Genomic DNA, 21,019 nt, shown 5'->3' with positions numbered 1-21,019 from the left:
AAGTCCATCCTTCCATGACCGTAACTAAATGAAATAGTTTACGAATTTAAAGCATATAAAATTGTGCGGTCACACTGGTTGATTTTATTTTAATAATATTTATTTAATTAGATATATAAAAATGTGTGATATTTGACATTTTCATCAGACGATCATGGCTAGGGGTGCGTTGAAGTGGTTATCTGGTAAGAGAAATTATTTTATTATTTTTTTTGCTTTTTTGCAAAAAAAAATCCAAATTTTTGTAGAAATTACTTACATTGGCGGTCAATTTTTTGGTTATGTAAGTTAAATAAGTACTTGACTCATTTTTTGACAATATTTTTGAAGTAAAACTTCTTTAGGCGCGACTAGGGAGTAACTCAGATTTTTTTTCTGACGGAAGTAACGCTGTGTAGTTTCCGCCATTTAAAAATAATAATTCTGATTGGTTGTAAGTATATGTCATATACTACACGCTTCTTGACTTATACGCCAGCTCGTGGCAAATATCATAATCAATTAGGATTATTTATTTTCAAATTTTCAAACGGATCAATTGTGAATAGCAAAGTGAATGAAAAATTCAACAGTTTTAAAAACATTATTTTAAATTGCAAAATTTTTTGAAAATCTCTAAATATACTTGTTTATTTATTACTTTTAAAATAAGTAAATTAAAAATAAATTTTCTGACAATTGCGACATTTTATAATATTCAATAACAAGGTTATATTGACATGTGCGTTTTACTTCAATCGCGCGTAAAGGTTACACGCACACACTTTTTTTTATTGCACGATTGGTGATTTTTTTATTGACAAAAAATGTTTAATTACAATTTTGGCTAGCGTATTATTACATTTTGTTTAAATTAACTTTTTTATCCGATTGTACGAGTAATATTCAGTCTTTCACGTTATTTCTTCAAAAACATAGTATGTACAATATTATTTTATACTATGTATTAACTAGTTGTCCGCCCGCGGCTTTGTCTCCTTTGTCTTAAACCTAATAAATTATATATTAAAACCTTCCTCTTGAATCACTCTAATCATCTAGTTAACTACCTATTAAAAAAACTGCATCAAAATTCGTTGTGTATAGTTTTAAAGTAGACTTTAGTTTATACTATGTAGGGAAATGTAGGTAGTGATCATAATATTATAATCTAACCTATCTATTAACCTAAATTCCATCACTTAAGCTATACTTTCAAACGCTATGACTGTTTAGTGCCAAATTCAAGTTGGCAAGCTTCCAAATGGACAGCACACTTACTAGCTTAACATATAATGGGTTGCAGGTTCGATGCTCGTTGAAGGCACAGTTTAAAACTGTCAATGACTTAATGCCAAGTATTTTAATATCGTAAAAAATCTATACTAATATTATAAAGCTGAAGAGTTCGTTTGTTTGTTTGAACGCGCTAATCTCAGGAACTACTGGTCCGATTTAAAAATTAAACAATGGATTGGAAATTAATCGTTAACAATGGACTATTTTTAATTATTTAAAATAATAATTAAAAAAATATATTCATGAGTTTTCAATCTATAGTGGTTTAAAGTTAACTCAAAAATGGAGCATTTTTGTAAATTTTCTAAAAAATCTTAGAGAAAGTGTAAGAAATGTTATAGTATGCTATATATTCGTGATCTACTCAATAAGCTGTTTCATTTGATACCCCACACGGCATGTTTTGGAAATGTTTATTTTTTTCTTTGTATGCCATATTTAATTACCGAGGTGCGGGGAGGGGGACCACAAAACTGGTTGGCGACATCTAACTACAGGATGTCTGGGATTTATACAATATATATCAGAAGTCAGATTTAGGTCCGCTATTTTTGCAAACGAACATCTCCTTGGAGCCTGCTCTATTACTATTAGCGATAGAAGTTTCTATTCCTTGGCGTCTCTGCCACTTGTCTAAAGGCCCAGCAACTTTTAAATATGTATAGAACAATAAACTTTATTCACACAAAATTGTAAATTAAACAACAACAAAGTCCTATGATTGTGTCTTGCCAAAAATATTGTTCCTATTGCTTGGAATAATTCCAAATAGTCGTATGTGCCACGAGTGTCTAAGCTGTTATGCTTTTATGAGTTTGTGGGTTATAAGTTTGTTCGTAAGTCTATACTAATACATATTATAAAGAGGAAAAGTTAGTAATTATGTATGTATGTATGGTTTCACGCATAAACCTCTCGACCGATTTTTATGAAATTTGTCACAGACAATCTTTTGACCCTAAGAAAGAACATAGGCTACCTTTTATTGCGAAATATGTACCACGGGCGAAGCCGGGGCGGACCGCTAGTAAAATATATTTTATATTTAAAACCGCCTGAAAACACACACTAATTACTTTATATACCTAATAATAATATAGTTATTGTGGTAATATAACAAGGGAATGAAACTAAATACATATTTAGTTTTAACAGTACCTTATTTTTAATTATAATATTTGTTTTGATTATATGCAGTTATTCCATGACCAAAAAACTGTGAATATAAATCATATTGTATCACTATAAAATGTATTTTAAACTACCACAGTTCTCCTTCTGGGCGCGGCGTTCGCACAGCCAGTACCGGACCCCCAATATCCGTGCGACCCCTGCCCAGAACCATGTCCACCACCGAACCCCTGCCCAGAACCATGCCCAGAACCGAACCCTTGCCCAGAACCATGCCCGGAACCGATACCGGACCCCTGTGGCCATGACGTGGTGGAAATACGACCTTGCAATCCTAATGAACCGGACGTCAATTATATCTATGGGCAAGCGCCTTATGGTAAGAGTTTTTAGTATTTGGTTATAAGTTTTATAAAAAACTCAAAGAAGCTTAGAATATTTGTAACTCGTTTAGATATTCTAATTAATAAGGGTCATATTTCTTTGTGATTATAACGTTTTATGAAAAATTATTATGTTAGCGCACAGAATACTTAATAGTAGCTAACGCCACAGAGTATAATTGTATTCAAAACATTTTAAAAAACTTATTGATCACGCATACGCGTTCTTTTTCGAAAAATAAGTTGAATTTGTAATAGTATTATTATTTGTGTTTATTTATATTTAAATCGTGTGAACAGAGTTTTCTATATAACTCAGCTTGTTATTTCAATTGTTATTTTTAAAAAGAAGGAAATTAGTATGATAAACACGAATCAAATAAGATATTTGTTTTTTAATCTGTACTGTATTTCATATTTATTTATTTCCAGGATCCGTCCTCGTAAAACCAGGACAAATCCGCTTCCCACGCCCCGCGCCCATCGTGGTCCGTCCGGGCACGGTAACCCCTCCCAGCCCCCCAGTGATCTACGTCAAACCCGGGCCCGTCCAACCCCCGACCCCTGCACCTATATACGTGAAACCCCCGCCCGTACAACCCCCGACCCCTGCTCCGATACAGGTCCAACCAGCACTGGTGTACCCTCCTCAACCACGGCCGATAGTTGTGCGACCAGCGCCTGTTGTGCCGCCTAAGATTCCACCAATCAGGGTAAGATAATATTCAATTCAATGAGCTTAAAAATAATGTTATAAAATCAACGATGTTTGGGTGATGTAAATTCAGCTTTGCCGTTGAGAAATTTAGTTTTATAATCGTATAGTAGTATTAAGTACTTATTTATTTAAAAAAAATTGCAATCCCAGTCGAAACCATAAGCTGAAATATTATATAATTATGTACCGTATCGGAATATACGGCCAATCGGAACGTAATGATAACATTTAAAAAATATGAAAAATACATATTTCAGACATAGTTGCGTGGGTTACATATAATATTATAATTACAAATAATAATTAATATTTAAGTTTAAGTAATAATTTGAATTTGTGAACTTAATAAAGATATGTTAATTATTTACTTGCAAACAATATTATTAATTATATTTATAAAGCATTCATCAACTACACAATTTAATTACAAAGCATTGTATACCACATAACTAAAAATTCAAAACTTCTTTACAGGTACAACCCCAAAAGGTGTTCCCACCCCCACCAGCGGCCTTAGTCGTGCAACCCCCGAAACTGATCATCCCCCAACCCCCAGTAATCTGCTTCCGACCGAACCCGACAACCCCCATCCGCGCGTGCGGTTGTGCCCGTATTAGTATATACAACCCCTGCCCCTGTCCACCCCCTCCCTGTCCACCCCCCTGCCCCCCACTGCCCCCTTGTCTATGCCAGGGGTAATTCCCCCTTGTATGTAAGGGGTAAATAATATAATATAATATGTATATGTGAAGCTATGTTTGTAAACGTGTTGTGATTTGAAATATATAACGGGTATTTTCTCAAGCATATTGTTGTTTTATTTTTGACCCTGTTAAGTTAAATTGTCATTTTTATAGAGCAAATTAAATTAAACTGGAAAACTCGAATGTGGTGTAAATTTGATGTTCAATAGGTTCAAAAATGTATACGCTACGAATAAGTTAGCTTAATAGTACTAAAATAAAGTCGGCTAAGCAGGTCCGAAAAATAAAAATAAAATAATCCGTTGTAAAATTAGCATGCATAAAGTATTATTTATAAAATCTTAAAATACATATAGCGAAAGTGGTTTGTTTATAAAGGTAAAAAAAGTTCTCTGCAATGGATGTCAAACAGGGTGAAATAAATAAAAACCAAAAAATCGATACATACATTTATTTGAGATTATACATATAAAATACAAGCAAGTAGATAAAATATTTAATTTATATTTTTGGTGAGGCGACCTATTTATTACCGATTCAATTAATTTTGTTAAAATAACATAATTTATTGAGTAGTTATTAATACCAAAAACATATTTCATCTTTATTTTAAGTTTAAAGACATTAAAAATGCTTTTAGATATCTAATCGTCGTGATGGGTTTTTTTCTATTCTTTTAAAAAAATGCAAACAGTATTAATTCCACAATAATCTGTAACAGTTTACATTGCAATATATTTTTAAGATAATAACACAGATACTAAAACTTTTAACAACAAAATAAAACATCAGCTGAAAAATTGATTATAAGTCACTTGCAATTGCAAAAATAAACAGAGAATTAGCAAAAATGGCCGCCTCGTTTTTAATTTATGAGCGCATTATTAAGTAGAATACGGAATCCATAATTCTCGCGGTTTTTCAGCCATTAAGCTCGGTAATGTTGCATAAAACAATACTTAATTATGATAAATCTATCCGTAAATGTCCGCCATGTTGGAAAGAATTTACGAACAAAAATTTAAACCATAGACACAAGCATATTTTTGTTACACAGACCAAACTTCTTTCTTCTTTTTATTTTATTTTATGCAACATTCTGTTGTCTATTCTTTTCTTTTTTTAAACTATTTGAATTGTCACTGGCAGTCCCTGTAATGGCATAGGTAGTTGCATATTTGACATCGGAATACCAGCTAAAGGCATATTTGACATAGGTAAGTTTGGCATTGTTATGGGCAAAGTTGCCATGGGCATTCCAGTTACAGGTAGGTTTGACATAGGAATGTTTATGGGTATGTTTGAAGGCATAGATGTTTCACACACTGTAGTTTGTACAGGGGTGGGTTGAGGTACTTGCATTTGCAACAGATAGTTTACAAGCCAATTAGGAATGGATACTACTGGCGTCGTTTCGCATACAGTTGTGGTTGGCATGCTTTCGCTTATAGTAGCGTGTATAGGGCATGGCATGGGCATATTAGAGATGCCAGGGCATGGCATGATGGGTGAAGTTTCAAATATATTGCCTGGCATGCCTAAATTACTCGTAGTAGTTTCACATATTGTTGTTGTAGGTTGCTGACTGGCTTGTAACTGTAGTTGTGATAATATATTATTATATGGTAGGTAAGATATACCAGGATATCCGGCACCTAAATTCGAACCCAAATTACCTAAAGTGCCCAAACTACCCAAGTTTCCTAAAGTGCCCAAACTACCTAAGTTTCCTAAAGTGCCTAGAGGGTTACCTAAAGCACCTAGAGGGTTTCCTAAAGCGCCTAGAGGATTACCTAAAGTGCCCAGAGCGCCTAAATTCCCCAAATTAGCTGTAGGATCGTACACTGTAGTGGAAATTCCAACGTTTCCATACGGTAATTGTGCAGGGATGCTCAGAGATGCCAAATAGGATAGAAGCGATATAATTCCCTGGTCGTAGATGGGAGTTTTTGGTAGAATACTGGGCAGCATGGTATGCTCGCATACCGTTTGTCCCAGCGGGTTGCTGGCTGCTAGGCTGAGGCAAGCTGTAATGTGATAGTTTTATTGTAGACTTTTCTGTTAAAAACGTATACACTGGTAATATTCTTACTTAAATATTGAAGAGCGTATATTAATCGTATAATAATAAAATAAACCGGGCGAATTTAGAACCTCTTCCTTTTGTTGTTTCAGTTGAACGCTCTATGCAAATATGTACTACATGTCTGATTTTTAATACTATTAAACTCGTAATGGATCAATAATAAAACATTAATTATAATATTAATAAAAGGATTATTTAAACCTACATCACTTAGAAATGACGTAGCTTTGTACAAGTTAAAAATATCTGTCTCGTAGTTTTTGTGTTAAATGATAAATCATAATAAATATAGAAAATAACTAGCGGTCCGCCCCGGCTTCGCCCGTGGTACATATGAAAAATAGATGTTGGCCGATTCTTAGACTTACCCGATATGCACAGAAAATTTCATGAGAATCGGTCCACCCGTTTCGGAGGAGTATGCAGACTAACATTGTGACACGAGAATTTTATATATAAGATATTAAAATATAGGCTATATACTCATAAATAACATAGCATACTATTGATATCGGTCAAGTAGTTTTAAAGTAAAATAGTAACAAACAAAGCAAAATCTCTACAATATTAAAATTGAAGACCCATGTCCTCTAGTGGGGTAAGGGGCAGATGTTTCACTGATCGATTATTTTTAGGGACAAGTAGGTGACCAGCCTTCTGTGTCCTGCCAGACCGAGATTTTTTTTTCTTCATCTCCACCGGGAATCGAACTCAGGATCCTTTGGTTCTACGATCACGCGTCAACCACTGTACCAAGGAGGTCAAATTACAATATTATACAGATCTAAATAATAAGAAAATATACTTACCGATGAATACCAATATTTGCTTCGCCATTGTCCCACTTCTATGTGGTATTGCACCACTCATACCACATTATATACCCATTTTATGGTTCATAGCATTACGCAAATGGAATTTAATTAGAAAATGTTTTTTGAAAACATCCTGGTCTTTAATTAGTTCATATCTTGATTATTACTGGGTTTTTAGGTAGGTTGGTTAAATTGCTATGTTGATGCCGTGGCTTCTCTCACGTGGTACATAATATAATAATCTATATTCTAATTTCTATAGTACTTAATCAGCACATAGTATAAAACAAAACTCAAATTCAAACATTTATTTATTCAATTAGACATCTTCTAGAAGCACTTTTGAATCGTCATAACATATTTTTAACATTTACCACCGATTCGGAAAGCAGTATCTATGGAGAAGAACCGGCAAGATACTCCATAGTTGCCTTATTCGTATAAGTACCATCATAATACATCATAAACTACAAAGCATACCATCTGCACGTGTGGTAGTTTTCTTACCTGTAAAAAAATAATAATCGTAATTATAAAATATATTATGAACCTTAGTAGAAATGTTTCTTAATTTTCAGCAGAAAAACATATTTCTTTATACATCTAAGTACTACAAAATTTCATCAAAACTGTTACAGTATAGTAATAATATGGTAATAATCATCCATACATCTATCCATCCAAAAACTATCCATACAACTTTCGCATAATATGTATAAATTCTAACATTTTTCGATTACATCAAATCATACAACTTTTAAGCTTGATTCATTTGTGTGATTATTTCTGTATTAGGTCAAAGAATAGACCAAAGTACTAGGTCAGACAAATCCATACTAATATTATAAATTCGAAAGTAACTCTGTCTGTCTGTCTGTTACTCAATCACGCCTAAACTACTGAACCAATTTGCGTGAAATTTGGTATAGAGATATTTTGATACCCGAGAAAGGACATAGGCTACCTTTTATTGCGAAATATGTACCACGGGCGAAGCCGGGGTGGACCTCTAGTATACTATATTTTTATAAAATTAGCGTATAAATAGGTAGGTAAGTAAGCCAATAAATCTATACAATGTCATCCATAATCTTGTTAAAATATTATACCTACATGGACAACATATGTATCACTAGCTGTGCCCGCGGTTTTACCCGCATTGCTCCGCTCCTGTTGCAGTTGGTCTTAGCGTGATGATAAAATTATTATATAGCCTATAGCCTTCCTCGATAAATGAGCTATCTAACACCGAAAGAATTTTTCAAATCGGACCTGTAGTTCCTGAGATTAGGGCGTTCAAACAAATAAACAAACTCTTGGCAATTTAACGGAAAGCTAGTTTTAAGTATATTCATGAGTATTACAAATATGTTTGATAATTTATTTAGTTTAATAATCTAAGGGCCGATTTTTCAATGCTTGGATAAAACTTATTCGTCGAATAATGTATAAAACTACCATTTTAAAAACGTATTCTAATTGCCCGTATTTGACAGTTTACGTGACATTTTAAAATTATCGTGTAATACTTTATTGGACGGATAATTAGTTTTATCCAAGCATTGAAAAATCAGCCCTTAAGCATACAAAGGGACATAGGGAAATAGGGACAGAGAAAGCGACTTTGTTTTATACTATGTAGTGATGCATCTACCCCTTACCCCACTAGGGGACACGGGACTTCACTTTTGACGTGACAACGTCTAATTCGATAGAGCCGGCTGCACGCACGAAAAAACATGACTCATGCGGCGTTACATCGCTCTGAGGCGTTCCATGTAAGGCTTGAAGCACAATCGGACGTTGTCACGTTCAACTATCGTCAGTAAACCGACTTTACAGATAACCAATTTTTGAGTTAAGATATAGGTACTATTTCCTGTTAAAAATAAGTAAAAATTAGAAGAAGTCCTAAGTAAATAGCATCCTTAAAATATATTTGTATAGATTGTCAAGTCTGTCCTGGTTTAAGTCATCAAAATAAACTTTTACGTATTCATAATTATGAGTAATGAGTAGAAATTAACACTGAATTGTTTAAAAAACAATTTTTTGATTTACAACAGCAAATCCAATTAATTCGTAAGGGTCCATGGAATCTTACTTCAATAAAAAATTACGCATTTGATTCATTTCAGTAGAGTAGCTGAATCAAAAATGTATCTTCACTTGGGTGTTCTTTTGACACGTAAGTTTTTGATTTTATTCACTAGAGGTCGCTTTTTCCAGAATGCATAGTAACTATTTAGTAATAACTAGATTTCCGCCCGCGGCTTCGCCCGCGTTTTCTAAGAAAAACTCGTATAGTTCCCGTTCCCGTGGGATTTCCGGGATAAAACTTATCCTATGTGAACCGATTACAATGAAATTTAGCACACATATAGAGGGTAACTTGGACATAGGATAGGTTTTATCCCGGAAATCCCACGGGAACGGGAACTATGCGGGTTTTTGTTTTTGGCTTTCTAAATTAGTAGATTCAAAAAAGCTTATCTATTACCTACCTACTAAGTTACTTGGTAAATAAAAAAATACGTGTGGCACTCGAGGACTGCCGTGGTAAAGCTATTGCATAGCATCGCTGTGCTGGTTTGAGTGGGGGGGGTTTTTTCGTTAGGGAATTTTTACATTCGGTCGCCCCGCTCAAGGCCCGCGATAGAAGCTATGCAATAGCTTAAAAACTTTTCAACTTTATAATATTATTAAAGAAAGAATAATTTTAACGCAAAATATGACGTCTAAATACTTTTCTTTCAGAGCTACTGCTTGCCTTTTCCCACCCGAACATAGCCCCTTGCCCCACAGGGGTCAACCAGCTATACTACACACAATGTCCGTACAGAATGAATACCCCATACCCCAATATTGTGATCAAGTTGGATCAGGATAAAACTAGCCCGAAGGCAGAGGATGTTCCCAGAGGTACGATTGAACAATTAAAAATTTTAGGTGGATAAGGAGTCAAATGGATTGATTTTGAAAATGGTGAAATTATGATGTAGTATGATTTTTTTTTCTATTGTTTGTTTTCGCGACTACTATACATTTAGAAATTAAAGATTTTAACGGATCACACGCTCGGTTTTGCTGTGGTGTTTTTAATAGATAGAGTGATTCAAGAGGAAGGTTTTAATATACCTATAATTTACCTACTAGCTGCGCTTCGCGGTTTCACCCGCGTAACTCCGCTCCTGTTGGTCTTAGCGTGATGATATAATATAGCCTTCCTCGATAAATGGGCTATCTAATACCGAAATAATTTTTCAAATCGGACCAGTAGTTCCTGAGATTAGCACGTTCAAATAAACAAACTCTTCAGCTTTATAATATTAGTTTTATACGTAGTATATTATTATTAGTCTGTGATATTAGTATAGATTATATAAAAAATTGTTATTTTTACAGCTGGCAACACTATAGAGTCTGTGCTGACATCAACAAAGAAGAAAGTATCCAACGGTCTACTGAAGAGTCTACTCAGTCTTCCAGAAGCAGTAGCAGACACTGTTCTTGGCGATACTTCGGAGTGATATTAAATAAAAAATTAATAAATTGACTTATTGTTTTATTTATTTACCTTACTTATTGAAAACTAGATGTCTGGGTTTTGCCCGTATTCACATTTGATACAAAAATATAGTCAAAAACCGAAATAGCTCTATATGCGTGCTAAATTTCATTATAATCGGTTCAGTAGTATTTGTGTGAAAGAGTAACCTCCATCCTCACAAACTTTCGCATTTATAATATTAGTAGGATAGGATTAGCTGGCGAATAATATATTTTAGATAGAAGAGATTCAAAGCACTATACGACGTTATATTTTGTATCAATTAAAATATGTATTACCTACATTTTGTATGAACTCAAAGAGACTAATGATTAAGAACAAAAATTGTAATTTGATAACAAAAACTCAGTTTTTATTACACTGTACTACACAAATATGGCCACTCACCTATTACACATTATTTTTTTAAATAATGAATAGCAGAAATCCTTCCTACTTCACTACATAGTATAAAACAAAGTCGATTTCCCTGTCCCTATGTCCCTATGTCCCTATGTCCCTTTGTACGCTTAAATCTTTGAAACTACGCAACGGATTTTGATGCGGTTTTTTTTAATAGATAGAGTGATTCAAGAGGAAGGTTTATATGTATAATAACATCCATTAAATAGTGGAGAAGTACTGTTATTTTTGAGGTTTCTAAAGTGATGTCGTAAAAAATTACATTTTTTCCGCTTACATTGCAAACGCAGGCTGAACCCTACGAGTTTTATCAAAATAATGTACTAAGTATTATACACATTGAAAAGGTCTATAGAAAAGTCCGCGATGGTTTATGTCTATCTTTTATGGATAACCCACAATAACATTTTTTTGTCATTTACTTTTTACGAAAAATAATGGCTAATTTTCGATGCAATTTTAACCAATACAGTATCCTTAACCAATTAAATACCTTGAATACGTTGTTCGTTTAATATAGATCTATATAGCCCTTTACACCGTATGATTTAAGTGAATATTTTCGAAGATATTACAGATTTAAAAATTGCGGGACGTAGCGTTTGCGGCGGTACCGGCCGGCCGCCAGGCTATCTATACGAAGTCGGAGCGGGCCGCTATGTTTTTATATACAACGTTCACAGTTTTTCTGTAGTGTATTTAGTATCAGCATTGCACCCGTGCGAAGCCGGGGCGGGTCGCTAGTATATTATAAATGCGAAAGTTTGTGAGGATGTGTGTATGTGTGTGTGTGTGTTTGTTACTCTTTCACGCAAAGTCTACTGAACCGATTACAATGAAAGGAGAATGGGCAAATTGGGCCTGAAACTTGGGCTAGGACCAATACACACGAAATATTGTTGTTGTGATAGATCATTACACATACCTTACGAAATAAATAAAATAAAAAAATAAATCAACCGGGTTCTTGTACAGTCAAGGCAAAAAGTTTTATTTATTTGGCTATTATTTTTCGCACAATAACGGTGTTTTTAATTCGAGTGAAGTAAATATGAATCAAAATGTCACTGGAGTGTTTAAGTTTAACCACAAAAAACGTCTAACTACGTTGAATTATAATAAAGTGAATAAACACGGTTTATGTACCTGTTACAAAACATAATATTAGTGTATTTCGTTTATTAGAAGGCTTATGATTAGTACGTATTTGTAAGTGAAAGTGAATTGGAGTAACATAAAGATATTGTCATTGTCTTATAACAGTTATTTATTGCAAAAAATATTATACACAAAGAAATAAAACTTGATGTGACTGTACAAAAACCCGGTTGATTATTTTTTTATATATATTTTTCCCATTATGTATGTGTTATGATCTATTATAAAAACAATATCTCATGTGTATTGGTCCAACTCAAGGGTTCAGGCCCAACTTCCATAGTAAAATGCCCATTCTCCTTCTCTCTCATATAGAGTGTAACTTGGATTATCATATAGGATAGGTTTTATCCCGGAAATCCCACGGGAACGACAACTATGCGGGTTTTGAAAACGCGGGCGAAGCCGCGGGCGGAAATCTAATATAACATAAATATAACAGCTCAAAGATTAGACTATTTATTTGTTTGTTTTTAAATAATGTTTTCCATTGTATAATTGTTTAAATTTAAATTGCGAAGCCTTGATCTTTTTCCATTATTTATTTGAAAGAATAAAATTTATATACTCAACTATTTGGTTGGACAAGGGCCTTACTGGCCCTTTATCTTTTACAAACTATTTCAGCTTTTAACTAGCTTTACCCGCGGCTTTGCCTGCGTGGTCAGATGAAAATCCTATGGGAATGAGATGTTTCAACGCGGTAATAAGTAGCCTATGCCACTTTCTAGCCTCCTAAGTGTAAAAACATACCATAAAATCGCTACGTTGCGACGTAAAATAAAGACATGCAAACAAACACTTTCGCATTGATAATATTAGTAAAAGTATCACTACATTGTATAAAACAATGTCGCTTTTCTGTCCCTATGTATATTTAAAACTACGCAGTGGTTTTTGAAGCGGGCGAAGCCGCGGGCGGTAAGACAGCATCATAAAATCCATCCATATCCATACTTAATATTATAAATGCGAAAGTAACTCTGTCTGTCAGTCTGTTACTCAATCACGCCTGAACTACTGAACCAATTTGCATGAAATTTGGTATAGATATATTTTGATACCCGAGAAAGGACATAGGATAGGTTTTATCCCGGAAATCCTTCGGGAACGGGTTTTTCTCTGAAAACGCGGGCGAAGCCGCGGGCGGAAAGCTAGTATTATATAGTAAACAGTTGACATGGTGATGTCTGTCAGTTGAATGGTTTTGGTATGAGTATTTTTTCAAAATCATCACGTATTTTTTTGAAAAAATAGCACAAAATAAAGTTTACAAAATTACATAATTTACCAAAGATCCCTATAAAAGAAAATGGCCCTATAAAATACAATAATACGTTTTTTATACAACTGTATATAGTTTCGCTTGTAATTATTAATTCTACAAATTAAAACATGGCGAATCGATTACAAGAATTATTTTTTAATTGTTCCCCGTGTGTCGAATCTGTAAAACCGTGTAAAAATAATATTCAACCATTATTTTACATTGTTTTAATGTCTTCATTTTGTGCTCGAAGAAGGTAATGCATTCATGTAAGTATTTCATCATTTATTTCATCATCATCATGTATATTATAAGGTGAAGAGATTGTTTGAACGCGCTTATCTCAGGAACTACTGGTCCGATTTGAAAAATTATTTCGGTGTTAGATAGCCCATTTATCGAGGAAGGCTATCCATACTAATATTATAAATGCGAAAGTAACTCTGTCTGTCTGTCTGTTACTCAATCACGCCTGAACTACTGAACCAATTTGCATGAAATTTGGTATAGATATCATCGAGATAGAATGTACTACGTACTAGAGAGGCGATCGCTACTACACTCTCTTTAACACGAGCTAGAGGTAAGAATCACAAGTCTCTTTAGTCTGTGTCGGACTGTGCCCCCCGCTTGCCGCGTCAACATGTGTTATTGCTCTGTTCAAAATGCCTTCGTGTTTGCTTAGATATTGTTTTAACAGTTCCCATAATACAAACAAAGCCCGAGGAGTGACTTTTCACCAGTAAGTTTCCTTATTATGAGTAAGTCATGCATTTTACTAATATTGTTATCATTTTGCGAAAAATCACCACGCGTTCTGCGTTTCGCGCCATTTTTCATAGACTAACAGCACAGACGTGACACTATCGATGAGTCTGTTAAAAAAATGTAACTGGATTTTTTTAACTATGTATATACAATATCTACTAGGAAAGATTACCGTGGTGTAGTACCTAAATATTTATACTTTTACCCGACTACGCAAAGTAAAACGGTAGGTTATATTAAGTAATATTTATTTATTTACCTATTTTTATTTATTAAAAAAAGCCTAATCAATAGCTGTTCCAATAGGATTTATAAATTATTATGCACAACAATTACAAATAAACACAACATTCACAGAAACGAATACAGTAAAAGTTCCTTAATCGCGCTTCCTTTATTCGTGTTTTCACTATTCGCGGATTAAAAAAATGCGACCCAATTTCTATATTCACGACTAAAAATTTTTTTTATACGCGGATTTAATAAGTACATACATAATAATAAAATTATTCCAATAGGTATCTTACCCAATATCCTTGTCAAATGGACTAATAAGAAAGTAAAATAGATCTTATAACAAGTTTGCCTAAAGTACATAATATTATGTTCTTAAATGATATCGCCGAGGCCTTTGACACAAGCCGCCTTTGTCGCAAGCCACCTCTGCAGCGATTGATGTTTTTGAGAATGTAAATAAACAGAATGGAAGCAACCTTATAACTCAATAAATAAAGTATATTTTTAAATGTAGTTCCGTTTATAGTAAAGTTACAAAAATTGTGATCGAGTAAGGGGGCGTCCATAAATTACGTGAGGTGTTTTTTAAAATTTTCTGCACCTCCCTCCCCCCCTGGTGAGATGTCGTGAGAATTTATTCAACCCCTCCCCCATCCTCGAATCTCGCGTGAGATTTTTCAAAATGTGAGTTTCTTATACGTAAACGCCATCAACATTGAATCATCGTATCCATTTAAATTACATCATGAAGCAAAAACTGATAAAACTATTGATTACTACACAAAACGACAAAAGCTTAATAAATTGATATTATTTAAAGGAAATTAAAATACATAGTTTAATATAAAATCCTCGTTTTATTAATTCCCTAGTATCAGTACCACCAGATAGTACCGAGTAAACAGATTGCACAATGTGTCGCATCTGCACGCATTGCTTAATCTTTGAACTTGAAGCCACGCCTCGCTCGTTCCACACGTACCCCACCACATCGGCCGCGCGCAATGTTTTTGTTTGGAATAACCCCTCTAGTAATATATCTCGATGATAGATATATTTTTATACCCGAGAAAGGACATAGGATATCGAAATCCTACGGGAACGGGTTTTTCTCTGAAAACGCGGGCGAAGCCGCGGGCGGAAAGCTAGTAGGCTATATATCATCACGCTAAGACTAACAGGAGCGAAGCACCGCGGGGCACAGATAGTCAATTATATTATACTAGCGACCCGCCCGCGGTTATCCGTAGTAAAGTCGGTTGTAAATCTAATTCGTTTGCTGTTTCGTTTTTCGATTCGTTTGCGCAAAACTCGAGAACGAACCGATTTCGTCAATTTTTTTTAATAATATTCCTTGAAGTACGAGCATGGTTCTGATGGAGAGAAAACCTAAACATGTACCACGGGTGAAGCCGGGGAGGACCGCTAGTCCCACTAATAAGTGTGTGTGTTTGTTACTCTTTCACGCAAATACTACTGAACAGATTACAATGAAATTTAGCACACATGTAGAGGGTAACTTGGATTAACACATAGGATAGGTTTTATTCCGGAAATCCCACGGGAACGGGAACTATGCGGGTTTTTCTTTGAAAACGCGGGTGAAGCCGCGAGTGGAAAGCTAGTATAATATATGTAAAGTTAATTATTTGTTTTCAGAATAAACTGAAATCCTCAATGGTGCCTCTATGCTCAGCCCGCTATGAAAAAACAAAACCACAGACTAACTGTATTATTTGGTAAGTATATAAATATATATATTCTACAAATATACATATGGAGAAATAAATATTTCTATTGGTGGTCGGATTTTAAAAAATGGCAGAGTAGTTTTTGATGTGAACCATAACAAACATAAAAAATCAAATCTTTCATATGTTTTTATTATACCTATATATTAGAATATTTAAATACAATAAACTTAATATAAATGGCAATATGGATAAAACCGCGGGGCACAGCTAGTTAAATATTCCTTTTGAATATAATATAAATAATAATCATTGTTGTATAATATTTAGACAACATAATTAGGTTAAATAATTAAATATTAACGTGAATAAGAAATGTGCGGTGAAGGGAAACCTCTTCCTTATAATTAGGGAATCTCTTAGCAGAATTGAACAAGGCTTCCGTTTATCTTTATAAATAAACTAGCTATCCGCCCGCGGCTTTGTCTAAAACCTAACAAATTAAATACTAAAACCGTCCTTTTGAATCACTCTTTAAAAAAAACGCATCAAAATGCGTTGCGTATTTTTAAAGATTTAAGCATACTTGGAGACATAGGGTCAGAAAAGGCGACTTTGTTTTATACTATGTGTAGAAAATATTATGCTCAAGAACGTGAGATAGGATTGTAATCTTATAAAAAAGACGTGTGGCTCTCGGGGACTGCCGCGGTAAAGCTATTGCATAGCTGATAGCATATGCCTTCAAGCCACACCTCCGAGCCCGTCGGAGTGGAGAGCGTGAGGTTTTTTCGTTACGGAATTCCTGGATTCGGTCCCCGCGCTCAATGTCCACGATAGAAGCTATGCAATAGCTTAAAAAGTTTGAAAAATGGATATATTTAGTAGCAAAAATATCTTGTAGGTTGTGCGTGTTTTTAGTACCTATTATCTTCTTATATATAAAAATGAATCGCAAAATGTGTTGGTAAGCGCATAACTCGAGAATGGCTGAACCGATTTCGATAATTCTTTTTTTATTATATTCCTTAAAGTACGAGGATGGTTTTTCTGTAGAGAAAACGTAAATATGTACCACGGGCGAAGCCGGGGCGGACCGCTAGTTGAATATAGTATTCTATTGTGGTAGGTAATAAATCAATGTACCTATTGTTTCTATTTTGATAGCTTAAATGTCTATAATTATCTTGGCAGTAGAACAGGAAATAATTGCCATAATTATTTCATTTGTAACAAATATAGAACAGAACAACTGTTACGACTGATATTCGATGCTAAATTGTTACGGTACATTCACATCAAACGAACATAGAGCTAGAGCAAGAGCATTCTTTCGTGATCTTTTAGTATAATAAAAAAGTGTAACGAAAATTTATTCGTATTCGTTGTTGTTCAGTATTAGAACATTGCATAGAATCTTTTAGAACGCAATAAGAACAATGAAAGAATGCTCTAAGTCTTTTTACACTAAAAGACATAGTGGGGTTAGAGAGCATTCGCTCGTTTGATAAAAATGCACCGTAAAATAATAAAATAATGAATTTAAAACCCAGATACGGGTCACTCAATAATTCCACATTTAAAAGGGGAGATTAAAACTTCTCAAAAGCGTCGCATTACAATTGCAAACGTCATTCTGCCTTTGAACGGCCATTTTGTTTTCGTTTCCCGCTCTTTACGAATGTAAAATGGCGACAATCGATTTGTATTTGCATGCCTGTGAATATTTTAATAAATAGAGTAGTTTTTATTTAATTTCAAACTGTTTGGAGAGGTAATGGATTTTGTAATATTCTTTAGAATTTAGATGTACGTGCAAATTGTACTAAGATGGCTATTGGTGTTTTTTTATTTTTAAAAATGTATTGTGGCCATTTTACTCATTGGGTTAAGTACTTTTGATATCAGTTTAATCTCTCACGCGTCCTACTATAACATACTGATTTAGTTACGAGCAAATAATGTACGTAGGACGCGTGAAGCTTTAAAGTTATTTGATATCTGTTATAGTTACGGAATAATCGCCTGTGCACACTTAACGATTACACCCTGTATACACATATATTTTTGCATACGTAGGTTAACCAACTGGTTAGAGAGAGGGAGTAATATTTGTTTTTCTGTTTCAGTTTTATTAATTTGTCAGAATGCGTTTTCTCAAGGAGGCTGTACCGAAGATCAAATTTCTCAATATTTTCAGGTATTTTTTTATTATTAAATTAACCTTTTAATATTATTTTCTACGAGTAAATACAATATAATGTTTCATTGCCAATTCTATAGAGCTGAAACAATTTCGATAACGTTGAACATACTGATAGATTGTATTTACTGCGATAAAATTATCATAATTTTAACGCTCAAGCAGTTCCAAATTTAACCTTTAATATTATACTAATCACGTTTTAACCACTAATATCAATAAAATAAATTTAAATGTTCTTAACCTCTTACAGACGAATAATAATAATAACGATTATATAACAAATAACTGTGATGTAACAGTAAATAGTGACTTCGAAAGAAATAATGGAAACATACAAGTCACGATACAAGACAAAGATGAAGAATGTAAACATAAAGTATTTTTAGCTGGCTCAGATGATAATCTATATAAAATAATGAGCGAAATATACCACACATCTAAAAATAAAGACAACAATTTAGTAATATACTTCTACTTCTACAGAAAAAGAAGGTTTACATACATAACGAGTTTGAACACAAATTTAGAGATTCTAAATTACGTTCTGACTAAATATTCACATTATTTTTATATCAATCACAATACAAATGAACCTTCAAATGTACGATGGTTTGTGAATAATCTAGTTATGGTACCAAGAAGGCGAAATCGGGATGTTTTTACTGGTCAAGACGTATCTAATTTTGTTGATGTCGATGATGAAGCAAATGACATTGAACTTAATAATTTAAATGACTATAAAATTACAGGAGGTAATGTAAATGCTAATCAAAACACATGTTATCAATTCACTATACCTGGTGACAGTAATTACAAAGGAAGAGATATTAATATAGATATTTTGCAAAGGTATGAAGACTTAAAACAAATTTTGAAAAGAGGGAACACGTGTGTAAGTCAAGATACAAATAATGAAATAAAATTTGCTTATGTAACAGCTTCAGACGCTACTTCTCTTAACAAACAAACTGAAGAGTTTGCATGTCCAGATAGAATACCTAATTGTCTTCAAAGTAACGGTGATTTCAACGGTGAAAATGAAGAAATAGAGAACATTGAAAATCCGTCTGATTTAAATTGCATACATAAAGTTTATAGAGATATTTCAAATCAAGCGCCTTATGCCAAACCAAAATATTACCAGTTTATAATGCCTGACGGAGGATCATACAAAGCAAAAGATATAACAATTGATTTATTAAATAGACAATTACAGAACGAAAATAAATGTACTCCAAAACAAAACCTAGAGCTCAACACATGTCAACAAAATGATGATAATACTATTCTTTGTAGATCTGTAAGAAAACCGCATGATTCAATATATACTTTAAACCCGTATAGAATCAACATTCCATATGATTACAGATGTTATAATCCAACCAACATAAACAGTCATTCAATCAATTATGCGGGAAGTAATATTAATATTCCATGTAGAAACTTAGATACAGCCTATGATAATACGGTATCAACAGCTCCAAAAAATTGTGAAAATGATATAAACATCGCTTCAGCTACTACAAATTATGATTCAACAGATTTTCCTTGTTGTTGTATAAATAATCCACAAAAAATTGACAGCATTCTAAACTTACCTCAGACTGTTGGAAATGGTAATATTGTTATACCTCTTACAGAAAATGCTAATAACGAATTCAATTACCCAGGAATAAATTACGCTGGATCAAATATTTACGCAAATCTAAAAGAGAACCTGTTTAAGCCAAAAGAAAAGCAAGTACTACTAAAAATTCAACAGAAACCTGGATCTTATATACCATACCAATTAAAAATACAAAAAACTGCTCCTCTGAAACAATACAAAATTATTGCAAATGATCTTCTGATAAATGTGGAAAATCAAGATCAAAATGTCCTTGGCAATAAACCAGTAATAACAACAAATAGTCAAATACCTGAACCATGTGTAGTTGAAGATAATAAACAAAACATTGATATACTACCCTGTTATAGTGCATCAGAAATTCTTCAAATGGAAAGCGACAACGATGAAGAAAATAACAACAATGAAGCAATAAGCGAAAACCCTTTTTATTACCAAGGAGATAGAGTTAACTATCGCCCACCATATCTTGATTATAAAACGTTTTGGACTCCACATATGTACTCTAACTATAGATCTAAAGATATTGAAACATCTTTTAGTAATAGATATCCTTATTCCGCTTACTATTCTACGAAAATTAATCCCTTTATACCGTATCAATCTTATGTATCAATGAGAGATAACATTTTAATTATAGGTCCAAAACAACAACTATTTGTAGGCCCAATACGTGATATTCCTGGAGTTTTTAAGTCAGAACCTAAACAATATAGCAATCCTGCATCATTTTCACAAAATCCTTATGTTTATAGCACTCCAACTACTACCAATCCAGATATTACAATCGGTAAATCTAATTATGTACAGGATAAACCACTGTTCATAAATATGTATAATCCTTCACAAAGTCCACATACTGAATCTACCGACATTCCTCATAGGCATCTAATCCGAGATAATTTAAACTATCCAAATCAAAAATACGATAAACCAATAACTATTGACAATAATCGAATAGAAGAAAAATATCCAAC

At 33.6% G+C, this 21,019-nt stretch overlaps 2 protein-coding genes across 2 annotated transcripts in view; one reads left to right on the top strand and one right to left on the bottom strand.

Moving 5' to 3' along the window:
• LOC149475276 (lachesin-like) overlaps positions 1-21,019 on the bottom strand; it is a 103,434-nt gene that overhangs the window by 61,966 nt on the left and 20,449 nt on the right. The window lies entirely within an intron of this gene.
• On the top strand, positions 144-4,317 carry LOC149475277 (uncharacterized). The gene is made up of 4 exons (XM_089714001.1): positions 144-185; positions 2,549-2,788; positions 3,225-3,505; positions 3,985-4,317. Exons 1-4 carry the CDS (start codon positions 155-157, stop codon positions 4,207-4,209), a joined length of 777 nt encoding a protein of 258 aa, XP_089570127.1. The 5' UTR covers positions 144-154; the 3' UTR covers positions 4,210-4,317.

Source organism: Colias philodice, chromosome 31 (genome assembly GCF_061535455.1).
Source record: "Colias philodice isolate Cphi_HAF_F1 chromosome 31, ilColPhil1 Martin Lab GWU primary, whole genome shotgun sequence".
NCBI classification, from domain to species: domain Eukaryota; kingdom Metazoa; phylum Arthropoda; class Insecta; order Lepidoptera; family Pieridae; genus Colias; species Colias philodice.
This window is presented reverse-complemented; position numbering and strand designations above follow the sequence as displayed.

Excerpts from the sequence above, each read along its gene's own strand:
- LOC149475277 (XM_089714001.1), top strand. The coding sequence starts at position 155 with ATGGCTAGGGGTGCGTTGAAGTGGTTATCTG. Across the intron at positions 186-2,548 it reads TGCGTTGAAGTGGTTATCTG|TTCTCCTTCTGGGCGCGGCG; the intron begins GTAAGAGAAATT and ends AAACTACCACAG. Across the intron at positions 2,789-3,224 it reads CTATGGGCAAGCGCCTTATG|GATCCGTCCTCGTAAAACCA; the intron begins GTAAGAGTTTTT and ends ATTTATTTCCAG.